Source organism: Amphiprion ocellaris, chromosome 11 (assembly GCF_022539595.1).
Source record: "Amphiprion ocellaris isolate individual 3 ecotype Okinawa chromosome 11, ASM2253959v1, whole genome shotgun sequence".
Classification (NCBI taxonomy): Eukaryota; Metazoa; Chordata; class Actinopteri; family Pomacentridae; genus Amphiprion; species Amphiprion ocellaris.
Window position 1 is genome coordinate 30561622 of NC_072776.1, and position 25758 is coordinate 30587379.

The 25758-nt window shown below is 36.5% G+C and overlaps 1 protein-coding gene across 2 annotated transcripts; it reads left to right on the forward strand.

Annotated features, from left to right (window-relative positions):
* Window positions 1-1683: 1683 nt before the first annotated feature.
* Window positions 1684-25381, forward strand: dnajc10 (DnaJ (Hsp40) homolog, subfamily C, member 10). Of its 2 annotated transcripts, none has more exons than XM_023286918.3 (25): window positions 1684-1818; window positions 4231-4478; window positions 6192-6354; window positions 6484-6534; window positions 7914-7996; window positions 8261-8392; window positions 10598-10691; window positions 11745-11822; window positions 11914-11957; window positions 12075-12140; window positions 12455-12520; window positions 12609-12698; window positions 12807-12923; window positions 12998-13112; window positions 14254-14381; window positions 15851-15967; window positions 16048-16149; window positions 17010-17070; window positions 18667-18761; window positions 20078-20211; window positions 22439-22492; window positions 22575-22722; window positions 22829-22951; window positions 24831-24938; window positions 25028-25381. In XM_023286918.3, exons 2-25 carry the CDS (start codon window positions 4269-4271, stop codon window positions 25037-25039), a joined length of 2391 nt encoding a protein of 796 aa, XP_023142686.1. In that variant the 5' UTR covers window positions 1684-1818; window positions 4231-4268; the 3' UTR covers window positions 25040-25381. The 2 variants fall into 2 exon arrangements, with proteins under 2 accessions (XP_023142686.1, XP_023142687.1); XM_023286919.3 differs by lacking the exon at window positions 1684-1818 and adding an exon at window positions 1829-2068.
* Window positions 25382-25758: the final 377 nt, after the last annotated feature.

The window sequence follows — 25758 nt, forward strand, 5'->3', positions numbered from 1 at the left end:
GGACGGGAGGTTGTGAACTTACGGGAGAGGTGGCGTGGAGGACTTTTAACTATATTTGTTTGTTTGTTCCTTTGATTATTTGTTGTTACATTTCCCCCCTTACAATATCTGGCCCAAAATTACTGAAAATGAAAATGTATCATTTTGTGTTAGAATTTACTAGTATGAAAACCACAATACCCATGAAAATACAATAAGATAACCCTGTATCAATCCAACAGAGGAAAAATATGCAGTTTTACAGCAGCAAAGCAGAGAGGATGGCACAAAAATGTAGGGAACATCAGTAAAGAAGACAAATAAACATGAAATATACATAAATGCTGCTTATATTGTACAAATTCTTCTGCATGCAAAAATCAAGATATTGCACAGATCCTTTCATGAATAGAAAACACTCAATCAAACAGAAAAAAAATCAGGGTGATACAGAGTCTGATAAATGTAGAAGAAACAATGTTGCATGGGGTTGAATGTGTTGATGTTGCACCACATTAAAATACGACGTTTTTCCTATGTGGTCTACTGGTAGCAGTGCTGAAGTCTGTTGAATTGATTGATTACTTGAATTTGCATTTTTTTTTTTTAGTTAATTATTTGCCTGTATCTATTTGTTAGACTTTGGTGAGTCCAGGTTGAAGCTACAACACCAACATCTTTAATTTGTTGGGTTGGAAGCCATGGTATGACATGAAAATCTATATTATCTTCCTTAATGAGCTTTTAGTCTTTAAATCTGTCTGTTTGTGCCGGTGTCTATGATGATGATTTGGAGATCCGCACGTTAGACAGAGGAAACTTTGGTAAGATTAATGCTTGTAGTTGCTTCTAAAACAACATTTTAAATTCAAGATGTGTGCAATTTCTCTGTTCTTCAAGTTATATTCTTGTTTGAACTGTTCAAAAGATATAATTTCTGCTGATGATGCCTTAAATTTCCATGTTTTCCTGTGAAAAACATAATGAAGATGTAACTACTGCCTCTGTCATTGGAGGCTCTACCACTTCATATGAAATTTGTTAGGATAAAATCTACCATTTTAAAAATATTTTTTGGGAGAGATAATGTCTAATACTGAAAGGATAAATAAAAACCTACGACTCTGTTCATATTTTCAGTACTGGCAATACTGACAGATGTGTTAACAGTTGCGATGATAATAAACTCATTGACTATAGCGCCCTACAAAACTGGAGTGACAAGGTGCTTTACTGAAAAGAGTGACAATAAAATATTAGGAAAGACAATAAAACATTAAATATAACACTAAAACCTAAGAAGATACAATAAAACGTAAGAAAAGGCATTCTATAATACTATACAATTGGGCTTTTTAAAACTTTTTAAACTGAGACACTGAATGAGCTGTTTGGCCAGAAAGGGAGAGTTTGACCCACAGATTTGGGGCTAAAACAGTAGAAGCACAATCCCTCTTATCAGTCAATTTATTTCACAGTTTGTTTTTTATTTTATACTGTACAATTTTGAATTCCAAGAGGAAAGTTTGCGATTTAAGCCTTTAGAAAGCTTAGAAACGTGCGTCCCTGAATGCACCAAACGTTTCGTCATCAAAATGCTGCAAGTGATTTTATATTTTCGTAAAGTTGAAAAATTTTGTTATCAAAATTTATACAAATGGAACCCTTCTGTTTTCAAAATAAAAGTCAACGCATGCTGGGCACGCTGAAGTCATTTATTGTGAAAAGCAGAGAGCGGAAAGCGATGTGTGTTATTGTGGGTAACTTGATGCCGGTTTGAGCCGGACGCTGATACGGATCTTCATCTGCTGAGTTTCCACAAGTTGAGACGCCTCAAAGGTAACGAAGCTGCCGTGTTGATGTGAGATTTCTTTAAATGTTATGTGAATGTTAGCCTTAGCTTCACAGAAACACTGCAGTTCAGATCCACGTCGCGGTGAAGCTAACGAGCTAATTAGCTTAGCAAGTGGAGTAGTTGCAGCTAAGCTAGCTTAGCTTATTTGAGGGTTTTTGGGGTGAAGAAAAACACAGAAATCTGAGAAAATTTGCATTTGATTCCGTGGACGCCCTGCAGTGTGGATTAACAAAGGTGAACTCTTTAGTTTTGATGTAAATTCTGTTTTTACTTGTCGTTTTTGATGTGTTATACAGCTAGTAGTGTGTGTGTTTTATTGCTGGTTACCTTTAGTTTTTTAAGATTGGGAATTTTCTCAGCTTTTTTCCAGAATGTTCTCGCTATCCAGTACAGTTTCTAAGTGGAGAAGTTTTCAGGAATTATATGCAACTATTAGAGGTTGTAAACAAGTCAGAAATATGCAGGAATGTTGTGCTTCTTGACCTGTTTTACTGCAGGACAGAAAATTATAGTCTTAAATGATTTTACAGATACCATTAATAGAAAACCATGGTGGTGGAGACACAACTTATTAACAAGCATTAAAAGAAAATTAAGCGCTCTTTAGGGCTGTAACTAATAATTATTTTCACTGTCAATGAATCTGTTGGTTATTTCCCTGAATAATCAGTTAGTTTTTTGATCTATAAAACTGCAGAAAATGGTGAAACATATCGATTCGCCCAAAATGACAAATCTCTTGTTCAGTCCTCAACCCAAAGATACTCAGTTTACTGTCATAGAGAAGGAAAGTAACCAGAAATATTCACAATTAAGATGCTGCAATCGCTGCAATCAAAGCATCGGAGACCTTTTCTTAATCTTAAAAGAATACTCAAACTGATTAACCAATAAAAATGCATTAAATATGTAGTCAGATAAAGCCACATGGGTGCAATCGACTAAACTGCTTATTATAAAATACGTCTTGAAACTTAGAGCTGCAACGATTAATTGATTCGTTGTCAAGTAATAAACAGTTGCCAAATATTTTTGATAGCTGATTAATCAATCGGAGTCCTTTTGAATACAAAAAAGTTAAAATTCTCTGATTGCAGCAACCTAAATGTGAATATTTTCTGGTTTCTTTCCTCCTCCATGACAGTAATCTGAATATCTTTGGGTAAAATATGAGACATAGCAAAAACTATTGTCATTATGAGCTTTGGGGAATACTGAAATATTTTTCGCAATTTTCTGAGATTTTATAGATCAAACAACATAAATTGACAGTGAGAATAATCATTAATTGCCGCTGTATTGTAAAAGTAGCGCTGAATAGTTGACTGAACAGACTCAAAACACTTGGTTTTTCTCATATGGTACATTGCTGTAGCATTTATTAATAATACATTTTATTCATAGGTGCCTTTTAAAACACCCAAGGACACCGTACAAAGTTATAACACATCAACAATATTAAACTTAAAGATGTAAAAAGTTTAAAAGAAAGAAATTAACCGTTTTAAGAACAGAAGAGAAATTTTACAGCGAGATGAAAGTCATAGTGCGTAGTAGTAGTGATAGTAGTAGTTGTTGTTCCATCCTGTGCCTGAAATGCTTCGTTTCAGTTCCTCTTTTTCCCAAAAAGCTCAGTCAGCTTTGATTTGTGAACCTGTCCAGTAGAAGCAAGGCAACAAAGTTTACGTAGCAAAACCTCAGATCTACGAGAATAGTATTGAAGGTCTAACCGAAGCAGCTTTAGTGAGGAAAAAACATCCAAGGCAGGTATTATGTAAACGTGTTACATGGTGATGTAGCTAGACCTTTTACATGCAGTAAAAAGCAGCTATATACCACAGAAAGCAGAATATGGGCTCTTTAAGTAGAGCCACCAGTGACCTTTTCAACATCCATGTGCTGTCTGCAGGCTACCATTATCACCTGTCCTTTAAACTGCATACCGGGACACGTAATGTTTTCTATTTATAGGTGAAAATGTAGCCAATTTTCCACTTGAACCACAAAGAATAAATGAACAAAAATACGTAGTTTTAGCTTAATATATTGAGATGCAAGCAGCGAGAATAGAGAAAAAAAATGCAGAAAATGCTGCTGTCGCTGTTAGCTGCTAATCCAAACTGACAGCTCAGTGGGACGTAAAGGTGGAGGGGATGTTGGGAACCAGTTTACTGCCCCTCCAGCTGCTCCAAGACACATATGCAGAACAAAGCAGCACACAGACCACCTAAAACGAGGGTTGTATCATGTCATGCAGGCGGTTTATTGTCCTTCCTGTGAAAATCAGTAGTTTGCAGAAGATGCTGTTAAAGTAGCTCGACTGGGGGGGTTGGGTTGACTGTTTGTCTCATTCTTCACACAACTATAAACCAGGTAGCTTTGGCTTTCTGTTCCAGCTCCTCTGGTTGCTGTGGTCGTACTGGGAGGACTGGTGATGGGGTACAGGGTCATCCTCGGGGGTCGGCGGCGGCATCTCGTCCAGCTCTTGCTGCCGCTGCTGCTCCTTTTGTTTCTGGTGGCGGCGGTTTTGGCGGAGGGCCGAGATTACTACGATCTGCTGGGAGTCAGCAGGGAGGCGACGACCAGAGAGATCCGACAAGCTTTTAAGAAGTTGGCGCTGACCATGCACCCCGACAAAAACCCTGTAAGTTACTCTGAGGAACCAGAATAGAGAAATGTTTACAAAGTAGGCTTATAGATCACTACATATAATAGATAGATGTCCAATATTGATATATATGTCCATTTGAATAACAAAATGTATATTATGCTTGGGTAAAATGGTACCACAATTAACAAAGCCAGTTCAAAATTATGAGTTTGGTGCTGTTTCTTGTGCTTTACTGCTGGCTAAAACCTCTAACGGGACAAACTTTTCACATTAAAAAAATAAAAAATTCTATTTAACATTACAGAAGTGACTTTGTGCAAAAAAAATTCAATATAAAAATGCGTCTCAAAAGAGCATTTCCTTTTTCAGTGACAGAAGTATTGCACAAATATTGATCAAACTGCCAAAAATGAATGCTGTTTAACAACATTATCCCTCTATACAGGAAAAGCCCTGTACAATTGAGACTGTGTACACAAACTAGCAAGCAAACAGGAAATTCTATGAGCTAACAGCTAATAATTAACATGGATGATAATATTCAACGGATGAATGTGTAAAATAGACTTGTGAAATTAATTGATAAATAGTTGAAATTGATTGCTAAAATTCCCCCAAAATAATGAATAAATGGTTGATATAGACAGCTAAAATGAATGGTCTGTTCAGCTACAGAGCAGGACAGGTCTATTCACTCTTTATTCACCATCCAAATGTTGCTCAGTTAAACCAAAACACATTTTATTTTTAAAAATACAAAGTTTATGTACAGTAAAGGCATCAGGTTGTGACCTTATTTGACAGAAATCTGAGCTTTTCTGACCATTTGATAAACTAAATATCTATTATGCTTGAGTAAATGGTGCCCTAATTAACAAAGCTAGTTTAAAATTTATTATATTCTCAGTTCTTATACGTTTATTTTGCTTTGGCACTGGCTAAAGCTTCTCTTAGGGCGCCAAAAATTCCTCTATGCAGGAAAAACCCTAGCAAGCAAGATACCAGCTAAGAACTAATAATTAACATAGATGGTCTTAATCAATAGATAAATGTGTAAAATAGACTTGTGACAGTAATGGAACATGCTTAAAATTGATTGCTACTTGTAGTAGATAAATGCTTGAAATAGATTCTAAAGTTAATGGATAAATAGTTAATATATTGGAGTGGATTAGCAGTTGCATGAATGCAAACTTGGCCAAACCAACCACAACAATGATGATTAAATCGTCACTTTCATGAAAGTGATTCACTTACATATAATTAATATTATTAATAACATCCAGTTTTACTCTCTGAACTCCAAAATCCCTTCCTGAAAGGCCTCGAAATCATTTATCAGAGCCAGAAGCTGTAAAAACAGGAAGAATTGTCAGATTTTCTGATTTCCAACGGTCCTCGAAGGGATCATGTATGACCAAACTGAAGCTTGAAATTGTCATATTCCATCAAAAACACTTAATTCTAAACATCTCTTTTAAAAATTTGCCATAAATGTAACCGTTTACACCAGATTTTGTCATAATCAAAAGAATTCTGCACTCCAGAATGTAACTAAGTAGCCATGTATAACCAAAAGTCGTGTGACAAGAATTCAGAAACGTTTTTGGCTGAACCACAGGCAAGGAATCGACAAGAGAGAGAGAAAATAAAAGCAGCGTGGCTGACAAATCTCATTTAAAGCTTGCCAAACAGTTGCAAAAGTATAACTGCTACCTTTAACCCCTGACAAATCTTGTGTTTCAGGGTGACCCCTCGGCCCACGAGAAGTTCCTGCAGGTCAATCGAGCCTACGAGGTCCTAAAAGATGAAGACCTGAGAAAGAAATATGATAAATATGGAGAAAAAGGTTTGGACGAGCAGCAGGGAGGACGCTACGAGAGCTGGAACTTCTACCGATATGACTTTGGTGAGTCCAAGATGAAGCTGCGACACCAACACCTTTACTTTGTTTGTATGGAAGCCATGATATGACATGAACATCTATATTATCATTCTTACAGAGCTGTCTAATCTTTAAATGTGTCTGTTTGTGCAGGTATCTATGATGATGATTTGGAGATCATCACGTTAGACAGCGGAGACTTTGGTAAGATTTTTGCTCGTAGTTGCTTCTAGTTTACATTTTAAATTCAAGATACATGCAGGTTTGTCTGTCCTTCAAGTTATATTTTTGTTTGAATTTTACAAAAGATTAACTATTTTCTGATGATGGCTTAAATTCCTACGTTTCCTGTGAAAAAGCGAGATGAAGATATAACTACTGTCTCTGCCTTTGAGGTTTTACCACTTCTTATGAAATTTGAGAGGATTAAATCTACTATTTTTAAAGTGTTTTTAGGTAGAGTTAATGTGTAATGCTGAAAGGATGAATAAAAACCTACTGCCAGTATTGACAGACATGTTAATAGTTATGATGGTAATAAACTTTATGACTATAGCACCCTAACAAACTGGAGTTACAAGGTGCTTTCCTGAAAAGAGCGACAGTAAAATATTAGAAAGGACAATAAAACATGAAATGTGACATTAAAACATAAGAGGATGCAATAAAACATTGGAAAGGGCATTATAAAATACGGTACAGCTCCTAATCTGTACAGGTGGGGTTTAAAATTAGCTTTTTAGGCAGTAAGAAACAGTAAAAGCATGATTCCTCTTTGTTTTTAGTTGGGACTGCAGGACTTTTTGATCTCAGAGATTGAGGTACAGAATAAAGTTTTGAAAGTTCAGAGACAAAAAAAATTTAAAGAAAGTTATTTCTGTTAGCTGGTATAACAAGCTGGGCCACACACACAAAAGTCCTGGTAGATAGCTTCTGTTTCTATGACTTTATTTTCATTTTTGTCACCAAGTGTTTAATATTAAAAAGTATTCTATGTGTTGTGTTGTATTTTGTTTTGTAGTGACGTTTGACTTCATATTGTTCAGAAAATATCCCCAACTGGCTTTTGCATTATCATATTTTTTTTTGTAAATATAAGCTCAAAGATGGGACTTTTCATGATGCTCCAATTTCTTTGTTATATTTCAACTCGGCCATAATCAGAGACTGTTTGAGCTACTTATCTGATAGTACAGATACCTAATTAATGACATAATGGTAAATATCAGTGAAAATTTCAAGCTTTTGTCTAATAGTTTCTGAGATATTATGGCTCAAATTTCAATGTCTGAAAAAATGTGAAAAAGTGGATCAAGAGGCAGTTTTTAATTTTTTTAAATTTCAAAAAGTCCTTAAAATATCAATCAAAAATTTCACAAATCACATTTTAAACATCTGTAGTTTATGGTAAAGGCGTCTAGAGTAAATCAGAGTTGGTCAAGCAGATGAAACGTGATGATTCCAGATAGAATAACCCAAAAGTAATCAACAGAATCAGGTTTTAATCTGTTATATTTACTGTCTTGCTATGAACACAGTTAGCAGAAAGGTTTTAACTGATCTGTGTGTTTGTTGTGTTTCAGAAGCAGCGGTAAACTCTGGAGAAATCTGGTTCGTCAACTTCTATTTCCCACGATGCTCCCATTGTCACGAGCTGGCTCCGACGGTAATATAACACTAAAATATGCAACAAACACACTCAGCACGGAGTCTTTTGGGAGTTTATAGTTTCACTTTCAACCCACTTTTTTTTCTTTTTTGTTGAAATAATACAAAAATCAAACAGTTTTTCAGTTTCTTTTTTTTTTGCTGAAATTATGCAGATGCGAAGTTTGTCTTCAGTAGAAATTAGCAATAGATGATAATAACTGAGAAAGACTATATTAAACACATAATAAAACATCTGTGTGTGTTTTTCTGTTTCCTACAGTGGAGGGAGTTTGCCAAAGAGATGGACGGAGTGATCCGGATCGGAGCCGTGAACTGTGGCGACAACAACCATCTGTGCAGGAGGAAAGGCATCAACAGCTACCCCAGTCTGTTCATCTACAGAGCCGGACAGGTTTGTTCACTCTGTTCACCATCTAAGTGTTACTCAGCTAAACCGAAACACCTTTTAATTTCAAAAAATACATAGTTTGTGTACAGTAAAGGTATCAAGTGTGACCTTATTTGACAGAAATCTGAGCTCAAAATGTCTACTATGCTTGGGTAAATGGTGCCCTAATTAACAAAACTAGTTTAAAATACATTATATTCTCAATTCTTATAAGTTTGGTGCTGTTGGTTTTGCTTTGGCACTGACTGATGCTTCTCTTAGGGGGAAAAAAAATTCCTCTCTGCAGGAAAAAGCCCTTGTAATTGAGTGTGTGAAAACAGGCTAGCAAGCAAGCTTCCAGCTAAGAGCTAATAGTTAACATAGTCTTAATCGACAGATAAATGTGTAAAATAGATTTGTGACGGTAATAAAACATGCTTAAAATTGATTGCTACATATACTACCAGTCATACGTTTTAGAGAGCCCCAATTTTTCCATTTTTTTTAATGGAAATTCAAGTAGCTCAAGTTCAATGAAAAAAAATTGAAATGGTACAAAGGTAAGTGGTGAACTGCCAGAGTTTTTAAAAAAAAAAAAAAAAAAAAAAAGTAAGTTTACCCAAAACTGAAAAACAATGTATATTTCAAAATTATACAAAAAGGCCTTTTTCAGGGAACAAGAAATGGGTTAACAACTTAAAGCTGTTCTGCAGCAATGGAGGTTGATCAAACCTTGAAGGTTGGTGCTACCAAATCCTACAAGTGTCCCAACTTTTCTTGGTTCCTTTCAACACACCGTGGCCCCATACCCTCCAGAGCATTATTTGAACAGTATTGTACTGCAGAAAGTAGTGCGTTCCTATAAAAATTGTGAGGAAAAGGTAATTAACAATAGAAGAGAGACAGACCATCATAACACTTAAATAGGTAGATGCTTCCTACAGAGAAACTGCGAAGAAAATCAAGGTGTCAAAATAATCGATGCATGCTCGAAACTGATTGCTAACAGATAAATGCTTAAAATAGATTCTGAAGTTAATGGATAAATGGTTGATACAGCCTGCTTAAAATACTGGAGTGCATTAGTAGTACTATGAATGCAAACTTGGCCAAACCAACCTGAACACTAATGGTTAAATCGTCACTTGTTTTAAATTGTTTCACTTCCATGTAATTAATAATATTAAATAACGTCCAGTTTTACTCTCTGAACTCCAAAACCCACTGTTAGGTTTGAAATCACTAAAGTGACACCATTTATCAGAGCCAGAAGCTGTAAAAACAGGAAGAATCAGCGGATTTTCAGCTCTCCGATGGTCCTTGAAGGGATCATGTGTGACCAAACCGAAGCTTGAAATTGTGATATTAGATTAGATTAGATTAGATTAGACTTTTTATTGTCATTGTATAAACATACAACAAAATTTAAGTACACCTTGCTCAATAAATATATTCCAAGTAAAAAAAAAAGTGTTACATAGAAAGTAGAAATATATTAAAAGAAGTAATAAATAGCACACATTTCACACACACATCCACTGTTCACTACACTCACACTGCTATGAATTACAGTCAAAAATTGTTTATTCATATTTTTTTTAAAAAACACTTTATTCTGCTTGTCTCATTTACAAACTTGGCAAAAAAATAAACTGTTTGTACCAGATACTGTAATAATAATAAAATAAAAATGCGCTTCTGAACTGAAAAGCCATTACGATGACTAGCCATGACTTTTGGCTGAACTGCAGACAGTGTTTACACAACAAAACGACAAGAGAGAGAAAATAAAATGTGCGTGATCAATAAAATAAATGCAGCATGGCTCCAAAATGGTGTACAGAGGAGGAAGTTGTTGGAGGATACATCCAGCATGGTGAAACATCTCTCTAGAGAATCTACATCCTCCTCCTTATTCCGTGTTTACACTGACAGCAACCTGCATGTTTACATGAATAAAATTCAGGAATCAGCATTCATCATCAAGGTTGAACCAACTTCAACCACCATCGCTGTTGGTGAAACTTCCAACAGAATGAGCTGATTATTACTGAATTAATATCAACAACGTGGCTTTTTCTGTTACTCCTAAAGCAGAGGATTTTACTCCATCTTCTACTTCATACATCAAATGTCTGAGTAAATGTTGCTGGAAATAAATTCTGTTACATTTATCAATATCTGCTTAGTTTATTTTTACTAATTCTCAACAATTCTGTGTTTCTGTAGAGACCTGAGAAGTTTAACGGCGAGCGAACTAAAGACAACCTGGTTCGCTTCTCCATGCAGTTCATCACAACGACCATCACTCAGCTCTGGCAAGGTCAGTTCATTTAGAGGACTTTTTTTAGATTAGCTCCCTCTTTTATTTATGATGAATCATCGTCTTGTCTGTTTTTGCTATCTTAACTTCGTATTTTCATTTGTATGCTGAGGTTTCTTGAACAGACATTAATAAGACTTGCTAACTGAGTTGTTTATTTTGGACGCTTGAGTAAGAAACATGCTGCATATTTTTTACTTCCCAATTTTTTTGTTTATTTTGCACCAAACATTCTATCCCTTAGCTTCTTAATTTGAAGTAATTTCTACCAACTTCTCTTGCACAAGCCATTGTTTAATTTGCATGCATATAATAGAGCATTTAACAAATGCAAATCAACAAATTAAAACATGAAAAAGTTGAATATTTAAATATTACAATCAGCTATTTAAGAAGTGATAAGAACAAATGTTTCTAATAAATATTCAAATCATTTTAGACAGATTTTCTTGAGCTATAAGTCATAATAGTCAAAAGTAAAACCAAAAAATGTTTAAAAAACACATTAACTGTACCTGTAATGAGTCTAGATATTAAGCTTTCTTTAAAAAAAAAAAAAAAAAAAAACTCCTTTAAAAAGGAAAATAATAAACTTTTTTACTGGCTACCACATTTAGAATATGAATGAGTTTAATATTTCCCATCAGTTATTTAAGAAAGTGTTATATTCTAATAAATAAGAATAAAAGTTTGTAATAGATACTGTAATTTGAGGTATTGGACTTCTGATTTTAATGAGCTATAAACTATAATTATAAACAGTAAAATAAAGAGATAATAAAGAGAAATAAGAGTTTTTACATATTTTACTATACATGTAATGAGTCGAGAATATATTAAATTGGCGCTTTCTTTAATAACTGTTGGAAAATATTAAACTTTTTCATGATGTTTAAATTTTTTAAGATGCACAAGTATTTCTGAGTGTATGTGGTTGATCGTGTTTCTGAATATGAGTGTCTTTGTGTAAAAATGACATCTTTTGTAATAACTGTATGCAAACAATCAGGTTGGTATCATTGTATATGTTCTTTTTTTTTTTTCTTTTTATAGGTAACGTGTTTAACGAGATAGAACAGGCGTTTTCATCTGGACTCGGCTGGCTGATCACCTTCTGCTCCAACACTGGAGGTAACAAACACCAGATATGAAGATATTTCTCTACACATTTTCTAACACAGAATGTGCCTGTTTTACTAATGAGCCTCTCTTTCTTGCTCAGATTGCCTGGAACCAAGAACAAGACAGAAGCTGGCAGGAATGTTGGTGAGAACACAGTGTTAATTTTATCACAGGGTTTCTCACGGATGTATATGGCAGATACACCGTTGTCATAACATGGTGGTAGAAGTTTCAGATCTGAACGCGTGTGTCTGCATATAGGATGGTCTGGTTAAGGTGGGATGGATGGACTGTATTACAGAGGAAAAGCTCTGCGAAAGTTTCCAGGTAGGGATCAGCACTACTACAGAACAACTACTGCTATAAGATACTTGGTATGTATGAAAAAAATCCCTCTTAGTTTGTAGTAATTGTTGCTGCATTGGTAAATAAACTCCCATAATCCTCTGCTAGTTGGATAGATAAATCAGAGTATCATCTGCAAAGAAGCAGGTGTAGATATTTGTTTCTGAGTTCACAGTGTCTCTACTGACTTAAGATTTTATTTTTTTACTCAACAGTAGTTATTATAAGAGTAGTAGTACTTTTAGTAATGTGTTGCAGTATTAGTATTTGTATTCAATTATTCTGCTGTGTTTCAGGTGACCGGTGGAGCGACGGCTTTGTTCCCACCTGGAAGTGCTTTGGATAAAGATGGCAGTGTACTGGTAGGACGCAGAACACATTACTGTCTGGAGTAATACTATGTGTAATCGAGTAATACTGCAGTACTGACCTAATGTGCATGTTTTTCAGTGGCTGAATACTCTGGACAGTAAAGAGATTTACAATCAGGCCATGAACCATCTGCCTGGTCTGGAACTTCTAACCAGCGACAGCTTCCAGGTACTCATGCTACACAACTATGTGTAATACTGAATAACCATGTCAACTTTTAGATGCAGGTTCATACTACAGTACAGGTTAAAGTATTACTGCTTTGCTCATCTTTAGAGGAAACTGGCTCATCATCGCTGGTTGGTCAGTTTTACATTTGGAGACAGAAGCTCCAATGCCGCCTCCAATGAATACAAGAAGCTACAAGCTTTCCTCCGAGACGACCACATACAGGTAGCTGTCTATCTGTTTGTCTGTGTCTCTGTTGGTCTTTCTGTCTGTCTGACTGACTGTTTCTGTCTCTCCAGGTTGGCAGAGTTGACTGTATATCAGATGCAGAGTTGTGTCAGTCGCTCTACATCCATAAACCCTGCGTGGCCGTTTTCAAAGGACTGGGAATCCATGACTTTGAAATCCACCATGGTCAGTACTACACCTCAGCTGTACTTTTACCCTTCTGTGTGCTAATGTAATAAGCTTTAACTTTTACTCACTTTTTAGTGAATCATTCAACAATCATTAATAAGGAATTCTTCTGGGCCCCCAGATAGCTCAGCTGATTGAGTGAGCGACCCATGAACAGGGGCTATAGTTCCCGATGCAGCGGCCTGGGCTCAATACCCGCTCACGGCCCTTTGCTGCAGGTCTTCCCCCTTTCTTCTCCTTACTTCCCTGTCTGCCTCTTCACTGACCTATCAAATAAAGCCGAAAATGGCAAAAAAAATAACTTAAAAAAAAAGGAATTGTTCTGATGTTGACATACAGTATACAATGTGTGAAGTTTGCCAGCGATTTCTAATAGGTGCATCTGCCTGTTATTTCCGACTCAGACTACTGGAGTTTGGGGCTGATTTAGCCCCATTTGACTCTTACAGACAATCACAGGAAATATCTGGTTTTGGGTTTTGGTCTGAACTAGAGATTGACCGATATGGGTATTCCAGAGATGATACTGATGCCATTTGTTGCTAATCAAGAAAGCTGGATAACCAGTATGTGGACCCTGTATACATTAAATGTAATGGTTTAACAGCTTGTGATAGCAGGGAACCTGTCTATTTCTAGTCTGAACAGATTATTTGATCATGTGTATAGATCCACTCTGAAACCTTCCAACCTTCTCGCAAGACTTACTGGGACTGCCTCGGTATTATCAAACATGCTTGATATTTTCAAGTTAAAATCTGGGTATAAATACGTTAGTGTCGTGATCAGCAGACAAGAAGTTACTCTAAACATTCCAGCCCTTGAGGCTAACGCTAGCAACAGGTATTGCAACTGATAATTAAAATCTCACCTGTTCTCTCTACCCGGCATTAATGTTTCCTATAGTCCAAACGGAATGTCTTTTTTTTGCCTGATGCCCAGTGAGAAATTCCAACAGATTCAGTTTACTTGCAGATAAAACCAAAAAAACTTTTACTTTAAAGGAGTGAGAACAAGTAAATGACTGATTATCAAAATATTCGAGGAGCAATTGTCTGTTAATTACAGTATCATTTCATTGTTTCAGGCTGAATTTATACATTTTGTGTGTCCATCTAACTATTGCATTTCTCTGTAGGTAAAGATGTTCTGTACAACATCGTGGGTTTTGCGAGGGACAGCGTTCGAGCTCATGTGACAACTCTGAGGCCTGACAACTTTCCTTCAGACAGAAAGGAGCCCTGGCTGGTGGATTTCTTTGCTCCGGTTCGTATCTTTAACCAGAAGTTTGATTTATACATACAGGTTGTGATTTCACCACCTTTTTTGATACAAGAGCCATTAGGTTGTCATGCTTCATCTTTTGTTGTAGCGTTTTACTGTGTTTATTGACTTTCTGTGATTCCTTTACACAGATTGTGAACTGTCTTGCAAAAATGACTTAATTTAGCAAATACTGCAACTAAATGCCTTAAAAGGATGGGCTTGGACTCCACTATCCTTACAATAAAGTAGCTGAAGAAAACACCACTATATAAACCAGAAGAGACTTTCATTGCTACACTACTCTGTTGTCACCCATCATCTTCCTTAAAGGGGAAATACAGATTTTCTAGTTGTACTAACTCCTCAAAGAGTTGGAATCAAGAACCACTAAGAACCACAATCAAAGAGCAGAATCTGAACTGGTAAAATACAAACAATACCCAACACCAGGCATGTTTAGGTTAGCCTGATATGTTTCAGATATCTGGTTTCTCTTTACTGAACTAGCACAGTAGCAGAATACCGGTAGAACAGCCACGTCAGTAGTGATAAGGCTGACTTAACCTGAGATTGCTTTATATCTTGTGTATTACTGTTTGATGACCAGCCTGTTAGAGTCCCTGTTTACCTTCAGGGCAGGTTATAATGCAACGCCTACAACTCAAACAGTGACAGAGATGCAGACAGAAATAAAATAATGCTCCATTCAGAGCCGAGTATCTAAACTACTGTTAAGTAATTACGCTCAGGTTTTAGGTTCAGAGGCGCTTTATATTTGTGTGTGAACAAGAGCCTGTTAGTCGAGTCCATCCAAATTTATTGTGACCAAATTTCCAGAAAATCAGTAAAAGAAGATCTAAAATTATGTTCATTTCCATTTAATACTATTATCTGAAACTTAGGAGCTGGTTCTCCAGTTGGGTTACATCATTAAAATATCTCCAATCACAACTCAAATAATGGAAAACAACAGAAATATAATATTTATGTTTATTTCATGAGAGGAAAGTTACAACTATCTAGTTAAAATGTGACTTTTCAGCAAATTTCCAGGGTTTCTACTCTGCAAAATTGAGAATATGTATGAAAAACGTTGGCCAAAAACACAGTTAAGGCATAATTACTCCCAGGCCTAGTCATATTAACTCCAGGTTGTAGTTGTATCCCCAGTTCATACGAATGAGGTGTGACAAGCTGCTGCTGATTGGTAAATAACTTGCAGATGTTCACTGAGACTCAGTTTGTTAAGTTCATTATCAGATTCTCTTTGGCTGTTTTTCTTCTCAACTTCTAGATGTAAAAGTTCTTGAAACAAAAAAGGAGGAGAATGTGTTTAATGCCTTTTCCCTTTTAATAAACAGAAACTATTAAATGCATCCACATCTACAGGTTTCAGAAAGACGTCGTAATGAATTAATAAACTATTCTAATTCAAACTTCTTGTTGATTTCATTGATTCCTGTGTGCAGTGGTGTCCACCGTGTCGAGCTTTACTGCCTGAACTGAGAAAAGCTTCGATCCAATTAGCTGGACGGATGAAGTTTGGGACTCTGGACTGTACCATCCACCACAACCTCTGCTCCACGGTAACATCTCTGGACTGGATTATGAGCTAAAGATTGCACCGTGCACTGTAGCATGAACCAGTTTTCTCTTTGTGTCTCAGTATAATATCCAGGCTTATCCCACCACCGTGATCTTTAACGGCTCGTCTGTTCATGAATACGAAGGACAACATTCGGCTGATGGCATCCTGGAGTTCATACAGGTAGTAAGAAATTACATCTGCGCTGATTAGTTACTCCTAGATTGATTATCATTTTAAACTTTATCCTCTGTCTGCCTATGTGTTGTTACTCCGCCAAGGAACATGGCGGAGTAACAATGATCGGCGTCTGTCTGTCTGTCTGTCTCTCTGTCTCTGTCTCTGTCTGTCTGTCTCTCTGTCTGTCTCTCATTACGCAAAACTGGACTAACGGATTTCGATGAAATTTTCAGGGAAGGTCAGAAATGACACAAGGACCAAGTGATTAGATTTTGGCAGTGATGCAGCTTATAGTCTGGATCCACGGATTTGTTAAAGATTTCTGTATCATTGCGAGATGGCGGCACGGCGTCACTGTAACTATGACAACAAGTGAACACTACGTCAGCTGCCCATTGACAATCACACAATTGCAATCCTACTACAAATCCACCACTGCGGACTTATCGAGACTTATCTGTCAGAAATGATACAAGGAACAACTGATTAAATTGTGGGGGTGTTTCTGAGTCCCATCAATTCTCGCTGCCCGCTACATATTTAGGTCATGTGATTCAGTATCCGTACATAATGTACACATGCAGAACACATGTCTGAGCTCAGTGCAAGGTCATTTTGTTTGTGGCTACATCTATATTAAATGGCCACATTATATCGTGCCGTGATTTCTGATCAATAACTAACAAACAAAACGCTGCATTTCTGACAGTGCCATATGGGGGAATGAACAGCCTTGGCGGAGTAATGCCCTCTCTGAGTACTTTTATTGTTTTTATCTGTGTTTTATTAGTAAATTATTATAAGAATTATTGCTGTTATTAAAATAAACTTGAATGCATGCTGCTATCATTCTGTCTCTGCAGGATCTGGTCAGTCCGTCTGTGGTGGTTCTCGATCCCTCCAGCTTTGCAGAGAGAGTGAAAGGTAAAACTTTGGTTTACTAGAGATGAAAATTTCACAATTATAGCAACCATAATTATCACAATTTTGGTATTATGGATATTGGTAAAATGTGCCAAAAAAGTTAAAATCGTTATGAATGGCACACTGAAATTATTAAACAAAGTGAAAAACACGCAGCCCTAGACACTTATTGTTTGTATAAACATTAAAATTAGAAGACAATATCCAAACACTAAGATATAAATACAGAGATTACCTGTATAGGAGTCTATAATGTGTCTCCTGTTGGAAAACTTGCATCCAATTTGACGACTGCTGGATTTGAAATGAACAACATTCTTTTGGCTGTGACTAACTTACATAACATGTTATTACGTGCAGGCTGGGGAACAATGTGTGGTGTTTTTACAAGAGCAGGAGACTCTAAAAGCTTCAGTTTACATCACTAACAAGCTATTAGGAGGTTAGACAGACAACCGGTGACACTTTAACCCATTCCAGAGCCTCCACATCATGCAATGAGCTAAAAGTGAACTGGTTTGCAATGCAAATGTTGCTTCTTTTTGCAGCGATTTTCTATTTGCATGTTCCTCAGACAGGATGACGCTTCAGATTTTATCACCGCCGCTACATTCCGAGACTTTCTCTGTCTTGTGTTGATGTGGGACAGTATTCACTTGGAGTTTTACACAGTTTGAATGATGAAACAGATGTTGGAAAATACAGTAAAATACACCATAATAGAATCAGATTTTTCTAGTGGTAGCTGCTTGAATAAGAGTCTAATTGTTTATGCACAGCATCTGAACAAACAGCTCTGGTATCACTTAACCCTGTAGAGCCCAGTGTAGCGCCAGCACTGCAATTGCATATTCATTTTTGATTGGCAGTAGATTTGAAACCAGGTAAGATAGATCAATCATTCTTTTTGCATATAAATTCTCGGGAGTTAGACAAACATTTCACACATTCACCAGGTCTCAGAGCGCTTTTTCATTGCAGTGATGGGTTTGTAAAAATACACAATAAAGCGCACATAACAAAAATCTTCGTCGGTCGGTAGGTAGGTCAGTAGGTAGATAGGTAGGAGGGTCGGTCGGTAGGGAGGTAGGTAGATAAATTTGAGGGATACAGCTATGCAGTTTCTGTATTTTGAAATATATGTGAACAAAACAAAATCTATTTTCATTTTTTTAGATTTATTGCACTTTTTAGCAATTTATTGTAGTAATTAAGACATAAGTCAATACATATTATTAAAACTTGGGGTATAAGGGTTATACTGACGTAAAGCAAATAAATATACTTCAAAAAATTGGACTACAGTTTGTAAAAATGTAAGACTTTGTCCTGGCAGACTTGCACAATAGTAGGTCTTAAAGGGTTAAAGTATGTATTGTAAAGGAGCTTTGTGGTTCCAGGATGTTTTAGTAAAACTACAGTATTTTTAGGGGTGTTAGTACAGCCTGTTCGCTTCTCATCGCTCATCCAAAACTGCTGGAAAGACTCTCGGTTCAGACGTACCCTGGGGGAAGGGAGGATGTTTGGAATTTAATTAATTTCTTTAAACGCTTGCTGAGCAACGCTAAGACTCAGGAGACGTCGTCTGTGTTGCAGGTCGGGCTGAAGGGCAGATCTGGGCGGTGGATTTCTACGCTCCCTGGTGTGGCCCCTGTCAGGCTCTGATGCCGGAGTGGAGACGCATGGCCCGGGTACAACACACTAAACGCATCATATACACACCGAAACAAACTGGAGTGTGTTGAGAAAGCCTGCAGAGAGTCACTCTTACGGGGAAATCAGCAAATACTTTCTATATTTTTTAGAACTTCATGTGCAAGTGGTTGTTTTGATAGTTAAATATGCAGATTATCCCACACGGCTCTCACATGTAGCTTGCTCATCAGTTTTGGCACACTTAGTTCCTGCACAGTAATTTATCCGCTCCTACTGTTTTTGTTTTGACGAGACAGCGGTCAGAAGTCTGTAGGCAGCTGGTTTCATAGCAGCAGATAAACATTGTGCACTCTGGCTCAGTCAACGCCAAGAAAACGGACAATTTCTGATGGAGTTTTAAAACCTGCTGTTGCCCTGATTGAGCCTAAAGCAGGTCACAGAAATCATCACTGCCTCTATGCAACATTCCTTCTTTAAACTACAATTACTGTTGAACTTTAGTTCACTGTTGTACAACTGTCACACAAATGATTGAAGTCAATGATTTCATTCACTTTTTGTGTTCATTTTATTCCTCTACTAGTTTAAGAATGCTTTTGAATACCACCCGTTTGCTGCAAATCCAACAAATCACCTCCTCTAAGTTATTGGACTCCTTTTTTTACTCCTTTTTCCCAAATATGTGTTAGAACTTAGTAAATCCATGACCTAAATGTCAAAGATGCTCATCGAACAGTTGGACATAGAAATTAAACATCTCTAGATTAACATTTGTTGCCAATAAACCACAGCTGGTAGAAGAACTATATGGAAATACGATCAGATTTCAGTTTCATCCAGCTGTTTTCAAATGAGTGAATGGAAACGACTCTAATGATTATACAAAGACATCACAGTCACTTGAAATAATTGCGATCAGAGTGCCGTGTAATAATTGTGACCTGTTTTGGTTGATGAACTAGAAGATTTGCCGAAATGAAACCACTTGTACTAACCAAGTTCTACAAGAAACAAAAATTCTACAATCCTCGATGCAACCTTGAAGCGATTAGTGACTAAGTATGGGGAAAAAAAATAAAAAATGGTATTTGTAACCCATATCTCAGCGTAAATTTGTGATATTTTCTTGAAATTTGCCAAAATGAGAAACTGATAAACTGATAAAACCCATTTCAGTCAATCCCTAGAATTTTTTTTGTAATAATTGTGACCTACTTTGGCCGATTTATGAAAACTATCCCTTCACAAACAACAGAGAAGAGCTGCCACGTTTGTTGAGGGTTAACAGCAGAAGAAATGTGGTGAAACCTGTCTAATCCAAGTTATTCTCTCTTTTTCTGTCCTGTTCCAGCTGCTGTCTGGTCAGATCTTGGTGGGTTCAGTCGACTGTCAGCGTTTTCAGTCTTTCTGTCAGAGTCAGAGTGTGAGAGCTTATCCTGAAATCCGCCTTTACCCTGGAAATGCTCGGCAGCCGGATCGATTCATGTACGTAGCTCACTTTAAAACACTCATTGTTTACATACAGAATCTGTCTGATGCACTCTGACATGTTTTTAAACCAGTTCACCCAAAATGAGACGAGAGTTTCAGAGTTTCATCTCTGTACATCCAGTACAGACCTATTGTGTTCAGCCAAACTAAATACATTTCAGTCTGCAGTGACAGAAGTGAAGCAGCCGTCACGGGTTTATATCTCAAGAAAAAAGAAGTTTTTCTACTTTCATTTCCTGAGACGGGTGCGTAGGTGAAGGATGAGCAGATAATAAAGTTTGAAACAGACTCCAGACACCGTCTAACCTGCAGAAATACATTTATTAGTGTTGTCTCTGTGCTAGAACTTTATCTGGGAAATGTTTTGTTACAAGGAGGAGCCACATAGGAATGTTATCTTTAAATATCAACAAAATTATACCCTTAATCAGAGCCAGAAACTGTAAATACAGAAGGAATCTTTGGTTTGATTTGCAAATTTCCAACGAATTTAAGGTGTTTGTTGGAAAAACGAACTAAATGCGTAGTGTAGATTTGCGTTATTTCAGTAAAATCTTTTTTTTCTATGTGGAAATGAAAACTGCTTGTTCTAACCAGATTCTATATGAAATATTTGTATCTTGTCAGCACAAAAACCACTGAACCAGATCTCTAAAAATTTGGAGAAACAGACCCAGCAAGAATAAATTCCTTTTCAAGAAATAAAAAACCAATCTGAGGGTCTGGATCCAAAATGTGGTCGACCAAGACATGCGTGAAAACACTGCAGAAACATGACGCACCATCAGGTTTCTTCATTCTTCTACAACAGTGAACTGCTCTGGACAAAATAAGCCGCTAAAAGATGGAATTTTAGACTTTGGGAAACATTTTTTGGCATTTTATTGATCACAAGCTAACAGATTAATCAAATCAATTTTATTTATTTTTTTTTATTTAACCAGGTGAGTCCCACTGAGATCTCTTTTTCAAGGGAGCCCTGGCAAAGACGGCAGCAGCACCAAGTTACAGTTACCTACAGAAAACATCATAAAACATACAGTAGGAACTTGCAAAAGAAAGTCTAAACAGGAGATAGAATCAACAATGAAACAAAATTGATCCCAACATGGATAAATTCCTTTTAAAAAAATACAAACTCGGTGTGAGGAGTTGGATCTGACCTGAATAGTTCAACCAAAATAAGCAAAGCGTATAAAAACCTGCAGAAACATGCAGCACCATCAGGTAATTTGACACATTAACATACATGGTGAATTAACACTGCAGCGGTGAACTTTGGGTGCTTTTTTCTGGCATCCTGACACATTTGTACTATCATATACTTGCTTATTTATCCCTGATCACACCTCCTGCCTCCTCTCATTTTATCCTTTACATACACTAATGTTCATAAGTTTGGGGTCGCCCAGACAATTTCATGTTTTCCATGAAAACTCACACTTTCATCCATGTGCTAACATAACTGCACAAGGGTTTTCTAATCATCAATGAGCCTTTCAACACCATTAGCTAACACAATGTAGCATTAGAACACAGGAGTGATGGTTGCTGGAAATGTTCCTCTGTACCCCTATGGAGATATTCCATTAAAAATCAGCTGTTTCCAGCTACAATAGTCATTTACCACATTAACAGTGTCTACACTGGATTTCTGATTCATTTAATGTTATCTTCATTGAAAAAACTGATTTTCTTTCAACAATAAGGACATTTGTAAGTGACCCCAAAGTTTCAAACAATAGTGTAATTTCCCAGCAGAGTCCATCTGGTTTAGCATTTAGCGACTAAAGATTCAGTTCATAGCTGGTAGAGACTGAGGAGTTAGTGTGTTCCTGTGCTCTCATTGGACCATTAATAGCGCTGCCACTGATGATTCTTTTAGTCCATTAATCTGTCAGTAACTTTCTCAGTTTATGGATTAGTTGTTTGGGCTACAAAAAAAAAAAGTGGCTCTCTGCTTGAAAAAGCCTTCTTAAATTTCTTGTTTTGTCCATAACCCTTCAAATTTAAAAAGCTAGAATTGGAGAATTTAAACTTTTCCTGACTATCAACTAATTTAATAATTGACAAATATTTGATTAACCATTAACCAGATCCTTCAGAATTGAAGAGTTTATTATCAGTTGTGAATGTTAACATCAGGCCTGTTAGTATGGATATGTTGCTGTCCTGTTCAGCAGCTTATTGATGGTGTTTTTCTATTTATCTCTCTCTGCAGGAGTTATAACGGTTGGCATAGAGACTCCCATTCGCTGAGAGCGTGGGCGCTGAGGTGAGACTCTTTCTTTCTCTTTCTGCCGTTAAAGAAGCACTTCTTTGCTGATGAATGTGAGCTAACGTCTTTGTGTGTGCAGTTATCTGCCCAGAGCCTCGGTGGATCTGACTCCGGAAACCTTCAGGTCTCTGGTTCTGTCGGGTCGGGATCACTGGGTTCTGGATTTTTACGCACCCTGGTGTGGACCCTGCCAACACTTCGCCCCAGAGTTTGAGGTTCTGGCTCGGGTGAGGCGATAAATGCACCTTTTCCCCTCTGATATTAAGAATACATGTTCTTAAAGGGGAGGTTTTCTGCCTCTCTTGAAGTGACGTTTATTTGTGTGCCTGACAGATCCTTAAAGGGGAGGTCTGGGCAGGGAAGGTGGACTGTCAGGCCCATTATCAGACCTGTCAGTCAGCAGGAATCACCGCCTACCCATCGGTCAGATTTTACCCCTATCTGGGAACGAGAAGGGTGAGGATGTTTAAAAACACCAACACATACATGAAGCAGCAGCATTTTAATAGAAAACAGTTCAGAATGTGTAAGAAAACATTGAATCAACCTGTTAGAGTCTCAAATTCTGAATGTAAGTCATCTGAATTCACTGTAGTTTACATCCAAACCTTAAATTCCTTCTTTGTCAGTCTTAACAACTTTTGTTATTATCTCTCTTTGACTTAATAATAATAATAATAATAATAATAATAATAATAATAATAATAATAATAATAATAATAATAATAATAATAATAATAATAATAATAATAGTTGTATTTAAGTTTCGCTTTTGCAGTGAAAGTCTTTAGTTTGTCCAGAATCAGAAAAGTTTTAGCTAAAAAACTGCATTAAAAACTCTGGATATCGAACCTTATCTCTCGATTTGTGACTATTAATCAATTGATTTGTCAACTATTAAATTAATTACCAGCTTTTTTGATAATCGAATGATTAGTTTGAGTAGTTTTCTAATGAAAAAAAATCTAAATTCTTTGATTGCTGCTTCATAAATATAAATATTTTTGGTTTCTTTATTATTCTGTGACAGTGAACTGATATTTTCAAAATTACTGATCTATTCATCTCACTTTATTTACACTGGAGGTACTAAAAATTTTCAGTTTGTCCAGAAACAGAAGAGTTTCAGCTGAAAAACTGCCTTAAAAACTTTTGATATCCTTATCTGTCCATTTGTGACTATTAATCGATTATTTGTCAACTATGAAATTTATTACCAGCTATTTTGATCATCGATTAATCGATTTGAGTAGTTTTCTGAGGAAAAAAAGTCTTAATTCTCTGATTGCAACTTCATAAATGTAAATATTCCTGGTTTCTTCTTCTGTGACAGTAAACTGATATTTTCAAGTGTGCTGTTTTTCCACAAATTTATTCAGCTCACATTCTTTACAATGGAGGCACTAAAAGTCTTTTGTTTGTCCAGAATCAGAACAGTTTCAGCTGAAAAACTGCCTTAAAAACACTGGATATCAGACCATAACTATCTATTAATTAATTATTTGTCAACTATTAAATTAATTACCAGCTTTTTTGATAATCGAATGATTAGTTTGAGTAGTTTTCTAATGAAAAAAAGTCTAAATTCTTTAAGAGCAGCTTCTTAAATATCAGTATTTTCTGGTTTCTTTCCTCCCCTATGACAGAAAACTAATCATATGTTTGGGTTGTGCACAAACAAGACATTTGCCATCTTTGGCTTTGGGAGACACTAATTTTTCACCATTTTATAGACCATAAAAAAGATGGAAAAAATGTAATCGACAATAAAAATAATCATTATTTGGGGCTAGATAGAATTGCTGCCTTTTCCATAGCTTTAGTGTTCAACATAGTCAGACTTGTAGTAATCTTCACATCATTTAATACTTTTTTCCACGTTCACAACAAGGTGAAACACGCAGAGGTAACAGATGAGGTAAGAAAAAATGTGCTTTCTTAGTGAATATTTACTGTTTTTTTTGTTCTTATATGACGGCAAACGGATATTTTTGGACAAAATGAACCACTAATGGACATCATCTCAGACTTCAGGAAATGCTGAATGACATTTTATTGACCACAAGCTAATAGATTCATAGAGAAAGGAAAGAAATCTGTACACTCTATGAGAAGTTATAGCATCTGTGTGCAAAATAACGAAGCATGAACATGAAATATGACAGTCCACAGTAAGAAATGTTCATCCATTCTCATAAAAAATCTATTTTTCTGACATCTCTGTTCACCTGATGTTGGTAGAAAAACGACCTGCATCACTAGTTTTGGTGTAAAACAGTCAAAAATGGGTTGAATGTGAGTTTATATTGGTAAAACTGTGTGTTTGTGTTGACAGTTCGAACACAGCGGGGAGCACATCAACAGCCGGGACGCCAACGTGATCGCCGACACCGTCAGACAGCGGCTACAGCAGCTGTTGCCACGGTTACAGAATAAGCCAAAGGTACTAAAACAATCTGTTCACCTCAAATTCAAGCTAAACAAGCCACCGAACCAGAAAACATGAATTCTTTTTGTTGTTTTTTTTCTCAGGACGAGCTCTGATGGAGTTGGAGGGACGATGCTGTGAGGAAAAACCAGCAATCTGATTGGTCAGGGAGCGACAGAAGTGGATTTGATTGGTGGAGATCAATTGGCAAACACTCCTTGATAAAACCTCAGCGGTAACAGAGACGGACTGTCGGCTGCTGTGCGGAATGTACCGAACACTTCTGCCTTGTTTTTATTTGTTTTTTATATTTGGTCTCCATTGTTTGTATTTACTCTATGAAGTAAAACTGTGGGACTCTGTGATACTGGACATGTTACTGACACACAACCACATAGTGCTGTACTTTAACGATCATGTAGAAAACTGTTTCTGAATTAAACGGTGTGTTTCTGTTACAGCGCTTTACAACACTCACTGCAGATTTTATTCTATGTAGAAGTTAAACCTAAACAGAAAACAAAGATATCAAACATTTTTATGCCTCCAGCTACTTAAATGTGAAAAATCTGCTACTTTTTCAGTGTTTTAATCTGATTATCCATTTGATCGGCTAAAACGAGAATTTTATGGAGCCATTTTGGCCTCTCTCTGACATTTTATTGATCAAATAATTCAAGTGATGATGAAAATAGTCATTAGTTGCAGCTTTAATATGTAAAATTATCAGGAGTTTATGTTTTTTTCTATTATTTGGTGCTTGTGTTTAAGCACTGGAGTCATTTGTCATCTTACTTGCAAACAGACATAATTATAACACAAAAGAACAGAACTA

What these genes read in the sequence shown, in the direction of transcription:
- dnajc10 (XM_023286918.3), top strand. Translation starts at nt 4,269, where the DNA reads ATGGGGTACAGGGTCATCCTCGGGGGTCGGCGGCGGCATCTCGTCCAG. An exon ending in TGCACCCCGACAAAAACCCT is followed by an intron (nt 4,479 to 6,191) that starts GTAAGTTACTCT and finishes CTTGTGTTTCAG; the next exon opens with GGTGACCCCTCGGCCCACGA. An exon ending in AGAAGCTGGCAGGAATGTTG is followed by an intron (nt 11,958 to 12,074) that starts GTGAGAACACAG and finishes GTCTGCATATAG; the next exon opens with GATGGTCTGGTTAAGGTGGG.